The 16,542-nt window shown below is 39.5% G+C and overlaps 3 protein-coding genes across 5 annotated transcripts; 2 read left to right on the top strand and 1 right to left on the bottom strand.

The window, feature by feature from the left end:
• Window positions 1-299: 299 nt before the first annotated feature.
• ap1g2 (adaptor related protein complex 1 subunit gamma 2) lies at window positions 300-10,758 on the top strand. Its single transcript, XM_056743620.1, has 22 exons — window positions 300-489; window positions 2,558-2,766; window positions 2,899-3,023; window positions 3,216-3,357; window positions 3,442-3,538; window positions 3,607-3,683; window positions 3,762-3,857; window positions 4,011-4,091; window positions 4,201-4,299; window positions 4,441-4,496; window positions 5,795-5,908; window positions 6,001-6,141; window positions 7,347-7,401; window positions 7,850-7,972; window positions 8,177-8,266; window positions 8,407-8,534; window positions 8,631-8,735; window positions 8,817-8,964; window positions 9,046-9,175; window positions 9,251-9,405; window positions 9,519-9,617; window positions 9,921-10,758. The coding sequence occupies exons 2-22, from the start codon at window positions 2,566-2,568 to the stop codon at window positions 10,044-10,046; spliced, it is 2,388 nt and encodes a 795-aa protein (XP_056599598.1). The 5' UTR covers window positions 300-489; window positions 2,558-2,565; the 3' UTR covers window positions 10,047-10,758.
• nedd8l (NEDD8 ubiquitin like modifier, like) lies at window positions 10,692-12,352 on the bottom strand. The gene is made up of 4 exons (XM_056743621.1): window positions 12,178-12,352; window positions 11,877-11,924; window positions 11,672-11,754; window positions 10,692-11,310 (listed from the first exon to the last, which is right to left on the bottom strand). The coding sequence occupies exons 1-4, from the start codon at window positions 12,193-12,195 to the stop codon at window positions 11,184-11,186; spliced, it is 276 nt and encodes a 91-aa protein (XP_056599599.1). The 5' UTR covers window positions 12,196-12,352; the 3' UTR covers window positions 10,692-11,183.
• A 38-nt stretch (window positions 12,353-12,390) lies between these two features.
• Window positions 12,391-16,542, top strand: LOC130418136 (zona pellucida sperm-binding protein 3-like). Of its 3 annotated transcripts, none has more exons than XM_056744102.1 (11): window positions 12,391-12,471; window positions 12,627-12,716; window positions 12,785-12,969; window positions 13,052-13,155; window positions 13,228-13,319; window positions 13,390-13,570; window positions 13,645-13,750; window positions 13,823-13,911; window positions 13,997-14,088; window positions 14,174-14,270; window positions 16,430-16,542. In XM_056744102.1, the coding sequence occupies exons 1-10, from the start codon at window positions 12,441-12,443 to the stop codon at window positions 14,230-14,232; spliced, it is 1,029 nt and encodes a 342-aa protein (XP_056600080.1). In that variant the 5' UTR covers window positions 12,391-12,440; the 3' UTR covers window positions 14,233-14,270; window positions 16,430-16,542. The 3 variants fall into 3 exon arrangements, with proteins under 3 accessions (XP_056600080.1, XP_056600079.1, XP_056600078.1); XM_056744101.1 differs by lacking the exon at window positions 16,430-16,542 and adding an exon at window positions 15,324-15,446; XM_056744100.1 differs by lacking the exon at window positions 16,430-16,542 and adding an exon at window positions 15,324-15,446 and having other exon boundaries at window positions 13,997-14,270.

Here is a 16,542-nt window from a genome sequence, read left to right as displayed (position 1 = left end):
TGTTTTCCATTATACTGTACATTGTAGGCTACAATGAGCTGCCATTATACAAAGCTCACGTTGTTTAAAATGACTTTATATAGCCACAGACATGCTCATTGTTTAGGAGTGCATGTAATGCATGGAACAGTATCACACACCTAGATTTTGGCAAACTAACAAATACTGAATGTCAGCCACGTACCTACGATAGTAAGAAAATCAAAGTAGTTTTACATAAGACAACACATTAAAGTCATTAAATGGTGCGCGGTCCCTTTAAATCTACACGAGCGCATTCCCACAGCGGCTGGACGGGAATGAATGACACACCCGGATGGCGGAAGTTGCGCTCTACTATGAGTCTTATATACACATATGTACGTGCTATCGAAGCTCCAAGTTATTCGCACGATACGACATCTTGTCCGGTTGACAGCCGTTAGATCGTGAGGATAATCGGTTGAGGAGCAGATGAATTAGGGACTGGACAGCGGGGAGACACCGAAGGTAAAGACGACGAGCCCGACATCTGCTGCGGTGGTATACGGGTTGTCAACAGTGCCGAGGTTCACGTTATAAACATTGCGTTCGCCACCGACAAGTGATCAGACTCAATTTCCGACAAAAGGAAACGTCACTAATGTGCATTCTAGCGCGCGATGAGGAAACGTCACTAATGTGCATTTCTAGCGCGCGATGAGGAAACGTCACTAATGTGCATTCTAGCGCGCGATGAGGATGACGCGCTACACGGTCGAGCTTCTCCTATAGATGTTTGTGTCGACATTTTGTTAGCGTTTGATTAATTGCATCCTATTGTACACACAATTGTGCACAACCAGCGCGTTTGTAAGACGGTTGACTGCATGACAGCACGGGCTGTGCTGTAAATAATATATGAAGACGGTGGTATTAGATGTTCAAACGACAATTTGACGTGAAATGTTTAGATTAAACCGTCCAGCAGAGACCGAAGGCCGTGAAGTCATGATGGGAATTGGGAAGACCAGCATGTGTATCATAAACACATCATCGCAGAGAAAACGAAGCTGACAGGCCTCGGGCTCATACGTTCCTTCGTTTTAAAGGGGTCATATGACACGACTAACACGAATATTATTGTTTGTTTTAGTTGTGATGTGTATACACAATTTAAGGTTAAAAAACGATGTATTTTCCACTTATCGTGCATGTTCGTATCTTCTCTTTGCTCTGCCTCTCTGAAGAGTGCAGATTTCTTACAAAGCTCATCGCTCTGAAAAGCGAGGTGTGCTATGATTGGCCAGTTAAGCAGTGCTGATTGGTCGAATACTGCAAGCGTGTCACGGAAATGTAACGTCTCTTACCATATTTGGAACATCAGGTTCCACAGCAATTGTACTGACAGGTACACAACCTTACTTGTGTATACATTAGTAAGAAATAACACAATCTGACGTAGATTTGTGGGGGTGTGGTTACACGAGGCGTTTCAGGCAGGTCTGGGTGAGCACTCGCTTTTAGATAGAATGCATCTTTTGTTCTGATCATTTATTTCTGCTATTTTACATGTCTTATACATCCATGGACAACTTATAACACACCAAAGACACATAAAACACGTATTCGTGTCACATTACCCCTACGAAAAAATAACCATGGTTAAACTGTAGTAACTAAATTACTATAATTTGGGCAATTCCAGCCTTATGGATGTGACATTTTCAGTCAAAACCTTAAACCTTATTAAAATAGAAAAACTATTCTATTCTACTGTTTCCTAACCACCACTGTTAGAGTCTAGACATCAGCAAAAATCTGTCTATACAAATAACTTTTCTATGATTAAAAGGGTAAATAAACATGCATTATGATCTTGGGATCATAAAAAGGACGCACATTTTGTAGAGATGACATACTTTTCGAAGATTTAGTGAATTAAAATGTACAAACCAGAAGCATTAATACCCAACACATGTACATGGCCCTTTACAGAATGCATACAATACAAGAGACCAAACACATGGTTATGTAAGGAGATGTTGTGATGAACACTTAAAGGGGTACTTCACCTAAAATAAAAATTCTTTCATTATTTTACTCACCGTTGATTTGTTACAAATCTGTATGAATGTCTTCGTTCTGATTGTCAAAAAGAAAGATATTAGGAAGACTGCTTGTAGCCAAACAGTTCTTGGACCCTATCAACTACCAAAGTAGGAAAATTACTTTTTGTACTGTTGAATAGAAAAGAAGATATTTTGAAGAATGTAGCCAAGCAAACAGTTATTGGGCACTTTTGACTAGCGTTGTCATTTTTCTTACTATGGGGGTCGATGGGATCCAATAACTGTTTGGAAACAAGCATTCTTCCAAATATCTGTGAGGTTTGGAACAACTAGAGAGTCAGAAATTCATAATAGAATTTTCATTTTTGGGTGAACTGTCCCTTTAAACTGTTCTGTCACACAAAGTGAGAGGAAAAAATGATTGATGGCGCTGATTGTGTGTAAACGTTTCCATATCCCAACAAACACTAATACATTTTCCTCTCTAAACCCTTCTGACGCACATGTTTCTTCATCTCTGAATACAGATACAATCATGAGTCCATCAGTGCGTTTGCAGGAAATGATTCGGGTCATCCGCAGTGCCCGGACCCAGGGCGAGGAGCGGGGCATCATCCAGCGGGAGTGTGCGGATATCCGGGCGCAATTTCGTCAGGGCGACAACGGGGTGCGCTCGCACAGCCTGGCCAAACTACTCTATGTGCACATGCTGGGCTATCCCGCACACTTTGGCCAGGTAACTGAGCGGATTATGAATCGGTCGCATCTGTTTACCTAAACTGTTGAGTAGATTACTCCCGTAGGATCTATTGTTATTTTATCTGTTGTGATGGATCAATAGTGATAACTTTAACGTTGGCTCATGCAGATGGAGTGCGTCCGTTTAATTGCCAGCCCCAGATACAACGAGAAGCGGATCGGTTACCTGGGAGCCATGATGCTTCTGGATGAGAAACAGGATGCTAGCCTTCTCATCACCAACTCGATCAAAAAGTACTGGACACTATGTACACAATTGACATATCATGAATATTCATATTTGCATTTAGAAAAAGGTGCGGAGATGTCCAAAGCTGGTAATCACCTTTGGCCACCATGGTGTATGCACTTATTAAACAGTCGTGTTTTTGTGTCTCAGAATGTCAATATTTGTATTAAAGGTAACTTTGAATTGTTGTGTGTTAGTGACCTGTGTCACAGCAGTCAGTATGTTCAGTCTCTGGCTCTGTGCACTCTGGGATGTATGGGTTCAGCTGAGATGTGTCGCGATCTGGCACCGGAGATCGAACGGCTTCTCAGGGCCTCGAATTCTTACATCAAGAAAAAGGTCAGCTCACGGCATAGCACGTCAAACTCTTTACTCCTATAAAACAATCCTTCATTGCGTAACATATCTATGTTGTTTCTTCAGGCCACCCTGTGTGCCGTTCACATAATAAGAAAAGTCCCTGAGCTTGGAGAACTGTTCACACCGTCAGCGAGGTCTCTGTTATCAGAGAAGAACCACGGTTAGTTTCATTTTTGGTTTTGTTTATTCGTGACCGTGTTTGTTGTAAAATGTCTGGTGTGTTCACAGGTGTTTTGCACGGTGCTGTGGTTCTAATAACTCAACTGTGCGAGAGGAATCCTGATACTCTGGGGCAGTTTCGCAAGGTTGGTAAAGTCCTCAAACCTTGTTTTTCAACTACTAACCATTCTAGAGAATGTTAATGTTTGTGATTTTTCCACCAGGCGGTTCCTGAGCTGGTTCAGATTATGAGGAGTCTTGTGACGTCCAGCTATTCTCCGGAGCACAACATAGCTGGTATCAGCGACCCGTTTCTTCAGGTGTGTCGGTCACGGCCGAGCTCAGTGACATTTCAATTTTTGGTCTGCAATTTGCAGCTTATACGCATATTCTCACGTTAGCAATGTATACTTATGTTTCTATGTCTGAAATGTATTAGTAAGAAAGAATGGTGATTAATGTTTTACCCTCAGGTGCGTATTCTTCGGTTGCTGAGGATTCTGGGTCACAACAACGACTCTGCTAGTGAAGCCATGAATGACCTGCTGGCACAGGTAAACATCATCTAATGCACATTTAGGGCAGAAAGTATTTTGTGTTTGACTTTTGAAGGGTATTGGTATTGTGTATTTAAAGCTGGATTCTGTCACTTTTAATGCACAGGTGGCCACAAACACCGACAGCAGTAAGACTGCGGGCAGTGCTGTACTGTATGAAACTGTTCTCACTATTATGGACATCAACTCTGAGAGTGGCTTGAGGGTTGGTCATCATTTCATACTTAATAACATATTAATTAACGCACTATAATAGCGTCACACTTCAATGAGGGGCAATTCTCGGGTAAAATATTTCTAGTTTAATATACATCACTTTAATCATTGTTGTATGTTTGTCTTTTAGGTCCTAGCTGTAAACATTCTGGGGAGGTTTCTTCTTAACAACGATAGGAATATTCGGTATGTTGTGCATATATATTTTTTTGATTTCTCTGTGTCAAAATATTTGATCTGGTTAACCTATAGGGGCCATATGGCGCGAATACGGGTTTTTCTGTGTCCTTGGAGGGTTATAAGTTGCCCATGCATGTATAAGACACGTAAAATTGCACAAATAAAGGTATCAGGAAAACTAAAAGCGAATGCTCACCCAGACCTGCTTAGAACCCCTCGTGTAACCACACCCCCACAAATCTACGCCAGTTGGTGGTCTGATTTGACTAAGGCCCCCCAAATGTATACGCAAGTAAGGTGGTCTTACCTGTCAGTACAATTGAAGAGGAACCTGATGTTCCAAATATGGTAAGAGGCGTTACATATCCGTCACACGATTGCAATATTCCAACAATCACTACGCACTTGTTAACTGGCCAATCATAGCACACCTCACTTTTCAGAGCCATGAGCTTTGTAAAAAATCAGCGCGTTTCAGAAAGGCGGAGCAAAGAGGAGATACAAACATAACTATGGTATATGGAAAATATAGACAAATCGCATATAAACATACAATAATATTCGTTTTAGGCATGTCATATGACACCTTTAAAGTAAATCTAAAGTGATACCAGCGCAGTGTGACCTGATGGCACATTGATTTCTTTTAGCGTTCGAGTTGGCCAATCAGAATGAGTTGTGCACAGACAGTCAGGATTAGCTCGTTCTTCTGGTTGTTTCTGGTTTTGTCTCTCATTTGAAATGCTGATTTTCAGATTGGTCATCAAGTGCGGATCTTTTACAAAACAAGAATACGCTATATAAACCACTCCAAATAAACATTAACATGTATTCTTTTCATAGACGCTTTTATCCAAAGCGACTTACAGAGAGTTCAGGGAGCAATATCCCCCGATATGTCAAACAGGAGCAATAATACACAAAAGGTGCTTTCACAAAGTTACTAGTTTCAACAAAAGCTAGAACAATTCCTGTTAAGAAAAAACTGCTATAGAGCATTATACCTGTAGACGTAACATCACTGGTCTAAAAGTATTTTCAGTTTTAGTTTGACATAACAATACACAAGCATTAGGACAAAATAGGACAACACAACATGTTAAACAAACAATTTTAAGATTTTATTATAATAATAATAAAACAAAATATATATAAGAACGAGCAGGAAGTGTTTCTGCACCAGTGCTTCTGTTTTGGGAAACGCTCTATAGACAAAAAGGTGATTTGTTTGAATGTCCGTTTGCTTTGTGTTGAACACGTTTGGTTGAACTCACTTTTTCTGTCCCATCTCATATTTATAACAGTTATATATCGATGACGTCACTTCAGAAGATAGTACAGACGGACCACAATGCAGTGCAGCGGCACAGAGGAACCATTGTGGACTGTCTGAAAGATCAAGACACTTCTGTGAAACGGTATCTGGACATTTCAAACAAGATTGATAGAAGTACGTAAGTGTATGAAGGATGCAGTTATAAATGTCATTTGTTCTGCTCTTTGTCTTCAGTCGAGCTTTGGACCTCTCACTTGCTCTCGTGTCTGCTGTGAACATTCGCTCAATGATGAAGGAGCTCCTCATTTTTCTTTCAACCTGTCCACCTGAGCTTCGGTCTCAGACGGCCTCCGGCATCTTCAACGCTGCTGAAAGGTATCATCATCTGACTTTATATTTACCAGTTTCATCTATTAAATGTTCACGTGTGTGTGAATTATCTGTCGGTGTATTTCTCAAGTGCACATTACAAAACTGAAGCATGTCCTCATGCTTAAAGTTTTTTGGTGTTTGTATTGTTGATGTGCACTTGAAGGTCTAGAGTGCGATTTATAGTGGCCACTAGCGGCGGGTTTGAGAATTGCAACCGATCTCTCAGTCCTCCACTCCCCCCTCCCTTTCGAAACACGACGGCGGCCACCACAGTACAAAAAGATGTCGTTGGCTGAGACGGTGCATGTTTTCTCACTCAAGGAAGAGATCATGCAGGCATTATAAATGCTGTAGAAAGAGCGTTGTCTTATTTATTACATAAAATAAAGGGTCTGTGTAAAAAAAAAGGATCAAAGTCAGGCAGGAGTTAGGACCTGCGCTAAATTGGTTCCTTTGAATCGGATCAGTATGTGAGAAACATTGTTTTTTCTATTTGTAAGAACCAAGATATGTTGTTGTTATAATATTAGCTGTGTTACGGAGCAGTTTTGAGCATCATTGTTTATCTGGTACCAGTGTACTGCTTGTATATATTTGTGTCGTCTTTGCCTATTTTATTCATTTGCATTATTATTTGCGTGGTGTAAGCAATGCTAAAGCTAAGCATTTCATGCTTGCATCGCACAGCACGTTTGAGGGCAGAGCTAGCTAAAGCCCAATTTTTGATTCTGCATCGGACCTACGCTGTAGCCTGACCCACACCTCTACAAAAATGTAACAACCCATTTGTAAAAGTCAGAGAAAACCGGACTACGCACCTCAGGGTAGAGGGACAGAAAAACACTTTGTACAGCTGTTTGTCTGTTTAGGGATACTGTACAAAACATGGCAGTGAATTCTATGTATGTTGGCCCACTCTGTATGTAGATAGAAATAGCTTATTCAAAAACATAACGGTTTATTATGTTATGTCTTTATACACCTCTGAAGAAATAGTTTTGAATATTACATTGCATTTCATGTCACTAGATCCTCCTTAAAATCCCATACTGCTCCTTTAAGAAACAATTCACCCAAAAATTAAGTCTCTTGTAATTTACTCACCCTCAACTTTTGTGCTTTCTGTGTTAACCTGTGTCTGTGTATACATGTATCTGGAAAGTCATAGGGGCTAAACGACAGTTTGTCTCTCTCTGTGTTTGGGTCAGGTACGCACCTTCTAAGCGCTGGCACATCGACACCATCATGCATGTGCTCACCACGGTAAATAGCCACGCTACACAACTGAACCAGCTATTTACCTCATTAACAACCAGTTTGACAGTTTGTCATATATTTCACAAATAAATAATGCCGTATAATCTTTGAACAATGTAGATGTCATGTTTTTTATGTAGTTGCTAGTTAAAGGAAGAAAAATGATTTCATACTTTAATCACCCTCATGCCATCTCAGATTTATATGATCTACTTTCTTCAGGTTTTTAACGTTCATCAAAAAAATGGCATATTTATAGGGTCCATTATAAAAACAAATGAACAAATTAGGACCTATATATGAATGTAAATTGATTTTTATACAAACTCCAATTGGGTTTAAGAAAAGAACACATACTCCTATGGGATGACATAAGGACCAGTAAATTCATATTTAACGAATCAATCATTCCCTTAAGCATGCAAAGTTTGAAATGCATTACTCACTCTCTCAGGCAGGGGGCGACGTAAGAGATGAGACTGTGCCCAACCTTATCCAACTCATCACAGCTACTTCAGAGCTCCACTGTTACACCGTCCACAAGCTCTACAGAGCGCTTTTAAAAGATATTTCACAAGTAAGAATACATTTCTCTGTTTATGTGTCTTAAAAACATCATTTATTCCACACTATGAGGGCTTGTAAACCCCGGATGCTTTCATGCAGAGTTTCAAACTCCAGAACTTTCGTGAGGGAGCACCAACTGTCCTCATTGACTCTTTGTATTTTATCCGCTGGTTTGTGAGTGCTTGTGTGTAATAAACAGTTTTTTTGTGTGTAGCAATCTTTGGTCCAGGTAGCCTGTTGGTGCATTGGAGAATATGGAGACCTGCTGCTCAAGGGCGAGTGTGAGGAGATTGAACCAGTGGAGGTAAACCGTCATGATGGAATTTTACTAATGAAGTATTGTTAATATCCGATACCCTCCCTGTACCATGGTACTGTCAGACTGTTTTTGTAAGGCCTAACGTCTTAATTTAATTAGTGTTCACGGATCTTTTCTGTTGCTAGGTTACAGAGGACGACGTCTTGGATGCCTTGGAAACGGTTCTACACTCTCACATGTCGTCGCCGGCAACCAGAGGCTTCGCTCTCACTGCTACAATGAAACTGAGCACTCGCATCACAGACAATGTCGAGTGAGAAAACCTCCCCGTCTTTATAGTTCCCTCAGTATCTTGTGTAGACTTGCATGTGCATTTATTTCATGCTTTGTGTTTTACGTTTATTTTCAGTCGAATCAGAAGCATCGTGAGTATTTACGGGAGCTGTATCGACCTGGAACTCCAACAAAGGGCAGTGGAGTACAATGCGCTCTTTAAGAAATATGACCACATGAGGTGTGCCACATTATAATTGATCTGTAATGTCGTTTTTGTTACGGTTGACGGATGTTGTCAAGTTTCTTGGTTTCCTCGCAGAGCTGCGGTGTTGGAGAGAATGCCAGTCATGGATAAAAACTCGCCAGGTCACACCAACGGAGACATATCAGGAGAACTTATCAAAGAGTCGGACACATCCAAACCCAAACCAGCCGAGACAGGATTTCCCTCTGAATCAGCAAGTCAGGTAATTATAAAATAGCATTCAGACACTAGACCTTCAAGGATTCTTTTCCAAGTTTTCTATTCTACTTGCTATTTGTCGAAGGTGTGTGATCTGTTGGATCTTTTGGGTGGATCGGACACGCCCAGTCCGGCCCCTGCTATCACTCCACCAACAACTACCTCTAGTGCCGGAGATCTTCTGGACCTTCTGGGAGGACTGGAGCCTACGCCAGGTGAGAAGGCTGACCACTAAGCTGTGTTTTCAACTTTTATTTGAATTACAACTTTGTGTCTGTGTTTATGTATAGTGGTTCCCAATTTGACTGTGTACGAGAAGAACGGATTGACTCTGAAGCTACAATGTGACCGACAGACAGAAACAGACGTCACGGTCACTCTCATTGGCTCTAACTCTTCTCTGAGTGACATCACCAACTTTACTCTGCAAGCCGCAGTACCTAAGGTCTATAAGTGCTTACATGAATACCTTAAAGGGTTCATATGGCGCAAACACGTGTGTTTCCCATGCATGTATTGGACATGTAAACCCAGACCTGCCTTTTTTTAACCCTTCAGAGTGTTCAACTTCAAATGAAAGCTCCAAGTGGTAATGTGATTCCAGCACAAGGTCTTGGTCAAGTCACACAGACTGTTTTACTCAACAACCCTAACAAGGCAAGTCAATAAACTTAAAGAAATAAAATAAAAGCCTGTCATTTATTGACCCGCATGTTGAACCTGTAGATAACTACTTCTTCGGTGGAACACAAACGAAGATATTTTGAGAAATGTCCAAACAATGGACGTCAATGAGGGCCGATGTTGTTTGGTAATCCACATGCTTCAAAATACCTTCTTTTGTGTTCCGTAGGAAAAAAATAGTCGTACATGTTTGAAATGACGCTTGGGTGTGTAAATGATGAAATTAATACTGGCACCTTGTACACAGATGCTTGATCTTCATTTTTATTTCTACAGGTGAGCCTGAAGATGCGAGTCCGAATGTCTTTTTCTCATCAGGGCTCGTTGTGTCAGGACACCGTACAGATTGACTCATTTCCAAGTGACGTCTTGAACTGTCAGCAATCATTCAGCCCCTTGTGAAAAACCTGCAAAGATCCAGCTCAATGGAGGCATGCGTGACGTCTCTCCCACTAGGAGAAAATCTACACAATCTGACAACCTCTATATTCTGTCTTTCGGCGGTGTGACTGTCAACATCATTTCCAAAAAGCTGCTGGGAAATGTGAACTGAATATCGTCCCAGCACAGATTTTCTACAACAGATGTTTATGAAGTGTTATCTTGGTTTGAACTGTGAGGTCATTGTAACACAAGGGTAAACGCTCAACTAATGTTCACTATCCTTAAATATACTCTTATGTCAAACCTTAAATGATCTACCAACACTTGAGTTTCAAATAAACAGGTCATCTTGTTTTGGCTGATATAACCAGCTTTATGCCTGTGCAGGCAGATATCCTTCATGTGAACCCTCTTAACTGGTTTATCCACTCCTGGTAATGTATGACATAAGATTTGAAGTAATTTAAGCTCCAGTTGCCTTACAGTTATAAACACCTTATCATTCTTGAGCCTTCCTCTCTCAGGATATTTCCTGCAGATCTGTTGTACAGTTTTACTGGCACAGAATGTAGACACGAAGTATAAGTTTCATAGGAGCATTAACGTCTTGCATATTTTTAACATCCTTCCCAGTCTTAAAGTCATTGTGTGTTTGTGTGAACCCATAATTAACCATTGTTTATTGATAACTCATCCAAACCCAATACAATAAAACATACGTAGTATTATACATTGCATTCAAACTCGCTATTATTTTGCTCAAATTAAAACTCATCCTTTAGGAAACTCTGTGTATTTGATTGACATATGATGAGAGTGTCGGGAACAACGCCTTCAGTTGACACTTAAAACACGCACCACAGCATCTATTCTGAAGCAAAAGTAAAAACGTCTTTCTCCGCGCAAGACTTTATGTTGGGTTGAACCACAGATGCGTGCCGTGAAAAACAGGAAAACAAACTTCAAACATTTCACCTAAATTCACATTTAGGTTGTAAACACTGTTCAGAACGCATCATCATTACACTTTCTCAAACATGAATGCTAAGCAGCAGTTACAACAATTTGAAAGTGACTTAAGAGCCAAATGTCCACTTTTGGCAAATCTGCTGTTTGTTCTTATAGACATAAGCAGAATTCCTCAAATGTACAAGCCTAAGCACAGCAAAACAGATTATGGCTGCGGGGACAGCGCAGGTCTTCCCCTCCTCTCAGAGCCAGAACTAAATGCAGAACAGATCCTCCCTGAATCTTGTAGTCGGCAGCTGTTTTCTCATCATTCCTGAAAGAAAGGCACATAGGGCACAAGTGAGAACAGTATACAAGTAAAGGTATAATCCACGGCTAGCCATGCCTTAAAGGATTTTAATGCACGATGCGGAGGCCAAGAACCACGCGAATCCGAGACTATCCATGAATTATCTCGCTTATACTATGGTCATTTGCCAAGTTAAAGAGTTGTGGTGTTTACGGTGTAATTTTTGATAAGACAGCAGAAGATGACACCCTACCCGTGCATTAAGTGGTTTTAATGCACATCTTCCAGCCAATCAGAATCGAATATTTAAACAGACCGTTGCATAAGTACTTTTGATAAATGAACATGATTTGCTCTTACATCGGACTTCAATAGCAAAGCTTACATTTGTTTTCCACTGTAGATAAGTCTTTGCTGTTGTGGTGGGATCCCCTCTTTTTCCTCCACCCTCTCTTTGATTCTCTCCACCTTATCAAATAAAAAAGCATCTTAAACTGCAGTAATAATAAAAAAGATGTCCTTGTGCCATCTGAGGTTTGGGGTTTAGTTTAATAGACATGAAAACATCCAAATGATATAGGAATACATACCTTGTCTGTAGGCTCGATGTCGATTTCTATTTCTTTGCCTGTGAGGGTCTATACAACAAACATAATATACAAATGAATTACATGTCGCATAATAATCACTCAATCAATACTAATGCACTATAGTTTTATCCTGGATTATTAACGGGGATTTAAATGGGAAAATAAGGATTAAGTGTATTTACAATATTATATACACGTAGCAAGGATTCACAACAACACGCATCAATTTACATTAGTTATAAATGTCCATAACAGGAACACACAAGTCACTGCTATCTGAGGACGGAACAAAATCACTTACCTTAACTTTAATCAACATATTGAGGGCTGTATTTCAACTCGTACAAGTGCAATTAAAAGTAACAGTCAAATTATATATTTGAACAATACTTTATATAATACAATTGGCGATAATACTAACTAAACGCGCTATCAACGAGAAAATGCGACCCAACTTCCGGTCCGACAGCGCGGGTCCGGCTGCTCCTGTATGTTGATAACAATGGTTCCGCCTTTCAGCGTCACGTAGAAATGAAATTAAAAAGCTAAAAGTCCCAATTGCAAATGCGTCCAGACATTATTAAAATGCAACCGTGTACGTGCATACGTTCAAAATATATGTAATCATTTAAAAGTTAGCAATTACTTTTTCAGCCTCCTCTGCCAGGTGTAGGTTGTTGAAAATCAATGATTAGAGGAAATAAAAGGACTCATCTGTTGACTGAAAGCATTTGTTTTGCTCCTCACTAGGTTTGGGCCAAGTTACATGCATCATGAAGAACCTGCTGCTATGGGGTTTAGTTTTTGCCATTGCAACATCATTTGGAGTGTCTGGAGATGGTAATGAAGTTTTACATTACAATTAAAGATGAAATGTCAATATAAGCTTAATTCATAATTCTCTCCAGATATCCAAATTGTGTGTGAGGAAAGTTCAGTTCACATTAAATGGAAAGTGAACGAATCCATGTCTAGTAATCCAGCTCGTCTTCTCCTCGGTAACTGCTTTCCTTCGAGCTTCACGAATATGTCGGAAGGCTACGCAGAGGCTGAATTTATCTATCAACTTAATGATTGTCAATTCAAAAGGATGGTACGTATATTTTGGGGGCTTTCGTAATCGCAAAATCCTGAGTGTTGTAATGGAAATGTTTTTATTTTCCCTCCGAAATCAGGGGACTTATAAATATTTGATCTATGCGAATACACTGACTCACAGGCCGTTGCCAAAGCCCAATGCTCCTTCTTTCACATATCCAATGAGATGTGTGTATGACAGGTGAGATAACATCACCGTACATACATTCCCGAAAACTCTCAATCGCTGATGGATAATCAATTCTGTCTTCAGGCCGAAGGGTTGGGCCCCTAACTACTTGACTCGCGCCACTGGTGTTATTCAAGGTCATGGAGAACTGGCTTTTCACATGGCAATTCTTAACCGTGAGTAGACACAGTGTGAGTTTTGTTCTCATTCTTCTAAGGTAACTCGCCTCTTGTAATCCCTCACCAGAGAATTTCAGTGGCCCAGCTGAATCCAATGTCTTTCCTCTGGGTTCTTTCATTCCTATATGGGCCGAGGTGGACCAGCAAGCCCATCAGCCCCTGGTGCTGCTGCTGGAGGAATGTGTCGCCTCCACAACTCTCGAAATGTACCCAGACACCCTTACGTACCCACTCATCACCAATGAAGGGTATGTACAGTTTGATAGTTTTGTATGTTGTGGACCAAAGCATGTATAGTTGACTTGATATACATCCATAATAGGTGTCTTGTGGAGGGAAAGAAGACCTTCTCCAGGTTTCTACCAAGGTATCACTCCTCCTCGATCTTGCTTCATCTCCAAGCTTTCAGATTCGCTGTAGGAGAAGAGGTGACTGAGGACTTTTCAAAAGAATGTGGATGTATATGAATTCGCAGTACATATTTTCTACCTTTTCTGCAGGTGTACATCCACTGTAAGTTAATCGCGTGGGACCCTGAGGATCTAAATGAATCAAGGAAAGCCTGTAACTACAATAAAGCTACAGAAGAGTAAGTGTATGCAACTCGATTACAATAATTTCAATAAAGTCCTTCATCACTTAAATATATCATGTTAATGTATAATAATTGACAGGTGGGAGCTTTTGGATAACCCCAAGAAGAACCGTGTTTGTCAGTGCTGTGATTCTACTTGTAAAGGCCGAGTGAAGCGAGATGCTGAATCTGGTAAATCAGAACATTGTGTTACAGTCATCTACACATCTTTAAACTTTTTTATAATTCAACCTCGAATGCAATGTCTTGATCGCAGCACCCCAAGGGCTGGTTCTCAAATCTGTGTTGGGACCCCTGACAATTTCTGAAGATTAACTGTGATTTTAGCCCAACGTAACAAATTCATCATGAAGGTTTGTACATGTGTATAACGTTTACAATTATGGGTGTTTCTGCAACTACTGGCTCTTAATTCCCAGCAGTTGAGTTTAAGATCTGTCAAAATTTGTCATGACTCTTTATAAATGGTTATTACACAACTTGACAAAATGTATGTGATTTTCATATAAAATTGATGCATTTATAGGTCTCATCATTTTGGTTCATGTCCCACAACTCTGGTCAATGTTGCGATACGTCAAATTATTTATTTAATTGTTAAATATACAAATTATTTTACAGTATTCTTTACGGATTTTTGTAAATGTCCCTGTCCCACACTTGAGTCTTTACCGCATTCGAAAAAAGGATTTTATGACTTAAGACAAAAGTTGAGTTTCTGTGGAAACAGAAATTGGCACATAAGGACATTGCTGATAGAGTAGGCTACCTCATTCACAAGATCCCCAAAATATAAGGTAAATATCTCTGTCAGTATTACTTGTGTGTGCATAGTGATTCTGTACTCTAAACTACATTTTTAGAAATGTTTTAGGTTTAATTCATATATATTAAGAGAAGTCAAATGAATGTTGGAGACCTTGCTAGCTGCCAATTAGCTGGAATACTACCAAAAGTCATTTCCGCAACCTATCTTTATCGCACCACGTTTTCAAGGTTTCCTGTATATCAAATTACAATTAAAAAAACATGTTTAGAGTAAAATCTTAAGGACTCCATGCAATTTGGTTGACCTTTCTGTATGTATCAGACTCTGATTTAAAAACTCAGTTTTTTCATTTTAATGCAGTCAAAAGTGGCCGTAGTTGCAGAAACGCCCTTGTATGCTGTTTACAATGGTCTTTTACCTCTGACATGGAATATTATTTAGTATGTGTTGATAGATCTATGTTCATTTTTGTATGTTATTGAATTGTGTACAGTGCAATACGATTTTTCTCTTTCTCTTAGATGCTGGATTCCAAACTGGAGTCATTATAAATGAACTATTTAATATAATTTTTCATAAATAAAGAAACATGATTTATTATTGGCCTTACGTGTCTTATCTTTATTTTCCACTGTAGATAAGTCTTTGCTGTTGTGGTGGGATCCTCTTTCCTCCACCCTCCCTTTGGTTCTCCACCTTATCAAGTAAAAAAAGCATCTTAACCTGCAGTAATAAAAGATGTCCGTCTGGCATTTTGTGGAGTATGGGGTTTATTTTAAGAAATGAAAAAATATGCAAATGGGAGTATGTTCATACCTTGTCTGTAGGGATATAACATTTGAAAAATCTCACCTATACCTCTGCATATTTAAGATGACTTTGAAATGTGTCTGTATCCGCTTTTCTTTATCCTCTAATCATTACTGTTGCGTAAAAGTATCAAATGGGTTAGTTGACCTAAAAGTTTCAAATAAAATTGCACCAAATGGACCCTGATGAAGTAAATGTCTTATTTTCCCCTAACTTTTAGGTCTGAATGACCTATCATTTCATGTGACCACGATAATATTGAGACAATGTTGCTGTTGAGAACACTATTGATAATATTGGCACATCCCCACTCGTCTGTAGGCTCTATCTATTTCTTTGCATGTGTGGATCTACACAAAGAATACAATGAAATATGTGTGGTCCCGATGAATCCACATTTCAGCATCACATACACGAAAGACAGTTAGGGCTGATTAGAAATAAAATGAATCAAATTAAAACCAATGAAAACAAATTACTTTTTAAATTAATAGACTTAAATGGTTTAAAATGTAGTTTAATTGAACAATAAATTGAATAAAAAAACAAGATGCATTTAAAACAGATTTAATTCATGCTTTAAAATGTAAAATATAAAAAGTTCATTAATATATGATTTTTAATGCACATTTAAAATCGCTTTTTAAAAAACATCTGCCAAATGGTTCCTCAGTTTGCCATTCGCTTTTCTTTGTTGTTTTGCCAAATGCTTTTCTTCACCCATTTGTCAATAGAGTTAAAAAATACATTTGGACAGTACGCACATGGGGCAGCCAATCAGCTTTCGGCTCAGTTTTAGGGTACACCCCTTGTCATACGAAGTAAGGTGAAATTTCATTGGACAGCAACAAAGAAAGACCTACCGCCTTTAAAACAGTAACGTTAATTAATTATTAAATTGATCAATTGATTCTTCCTTTTATTTCTAATCAGGACTGCCGGTCCTCCATACCTCTGCCAGGTGTCAGTTGTTGAAAATCAGTGATTAGAGGAAATAAAAGGACTCATCTGTTGACTGAAAGCATTTGGTTTGCACCTCACTTCGT

The sequence above is a fragment of the Triplophysa dalaica genome, chromosome 3 (assembly GCF_015846415.1).
Source record: "Triplophysa dalaica isolate WHDGS20190420 chromosome 3, ASM1584641v1, whole genome shotgun sequence".
NCBI classification, from domain to species: Eukaryota; Metazoa; Chordata; class Actinopteri; order Cypriniformes; family Nemacheilidae; genus Triplophysa; species Triplophysa dalaica.
This window is presented reverse-complemented; position numbering and strand designations above follow the sequence as displayed.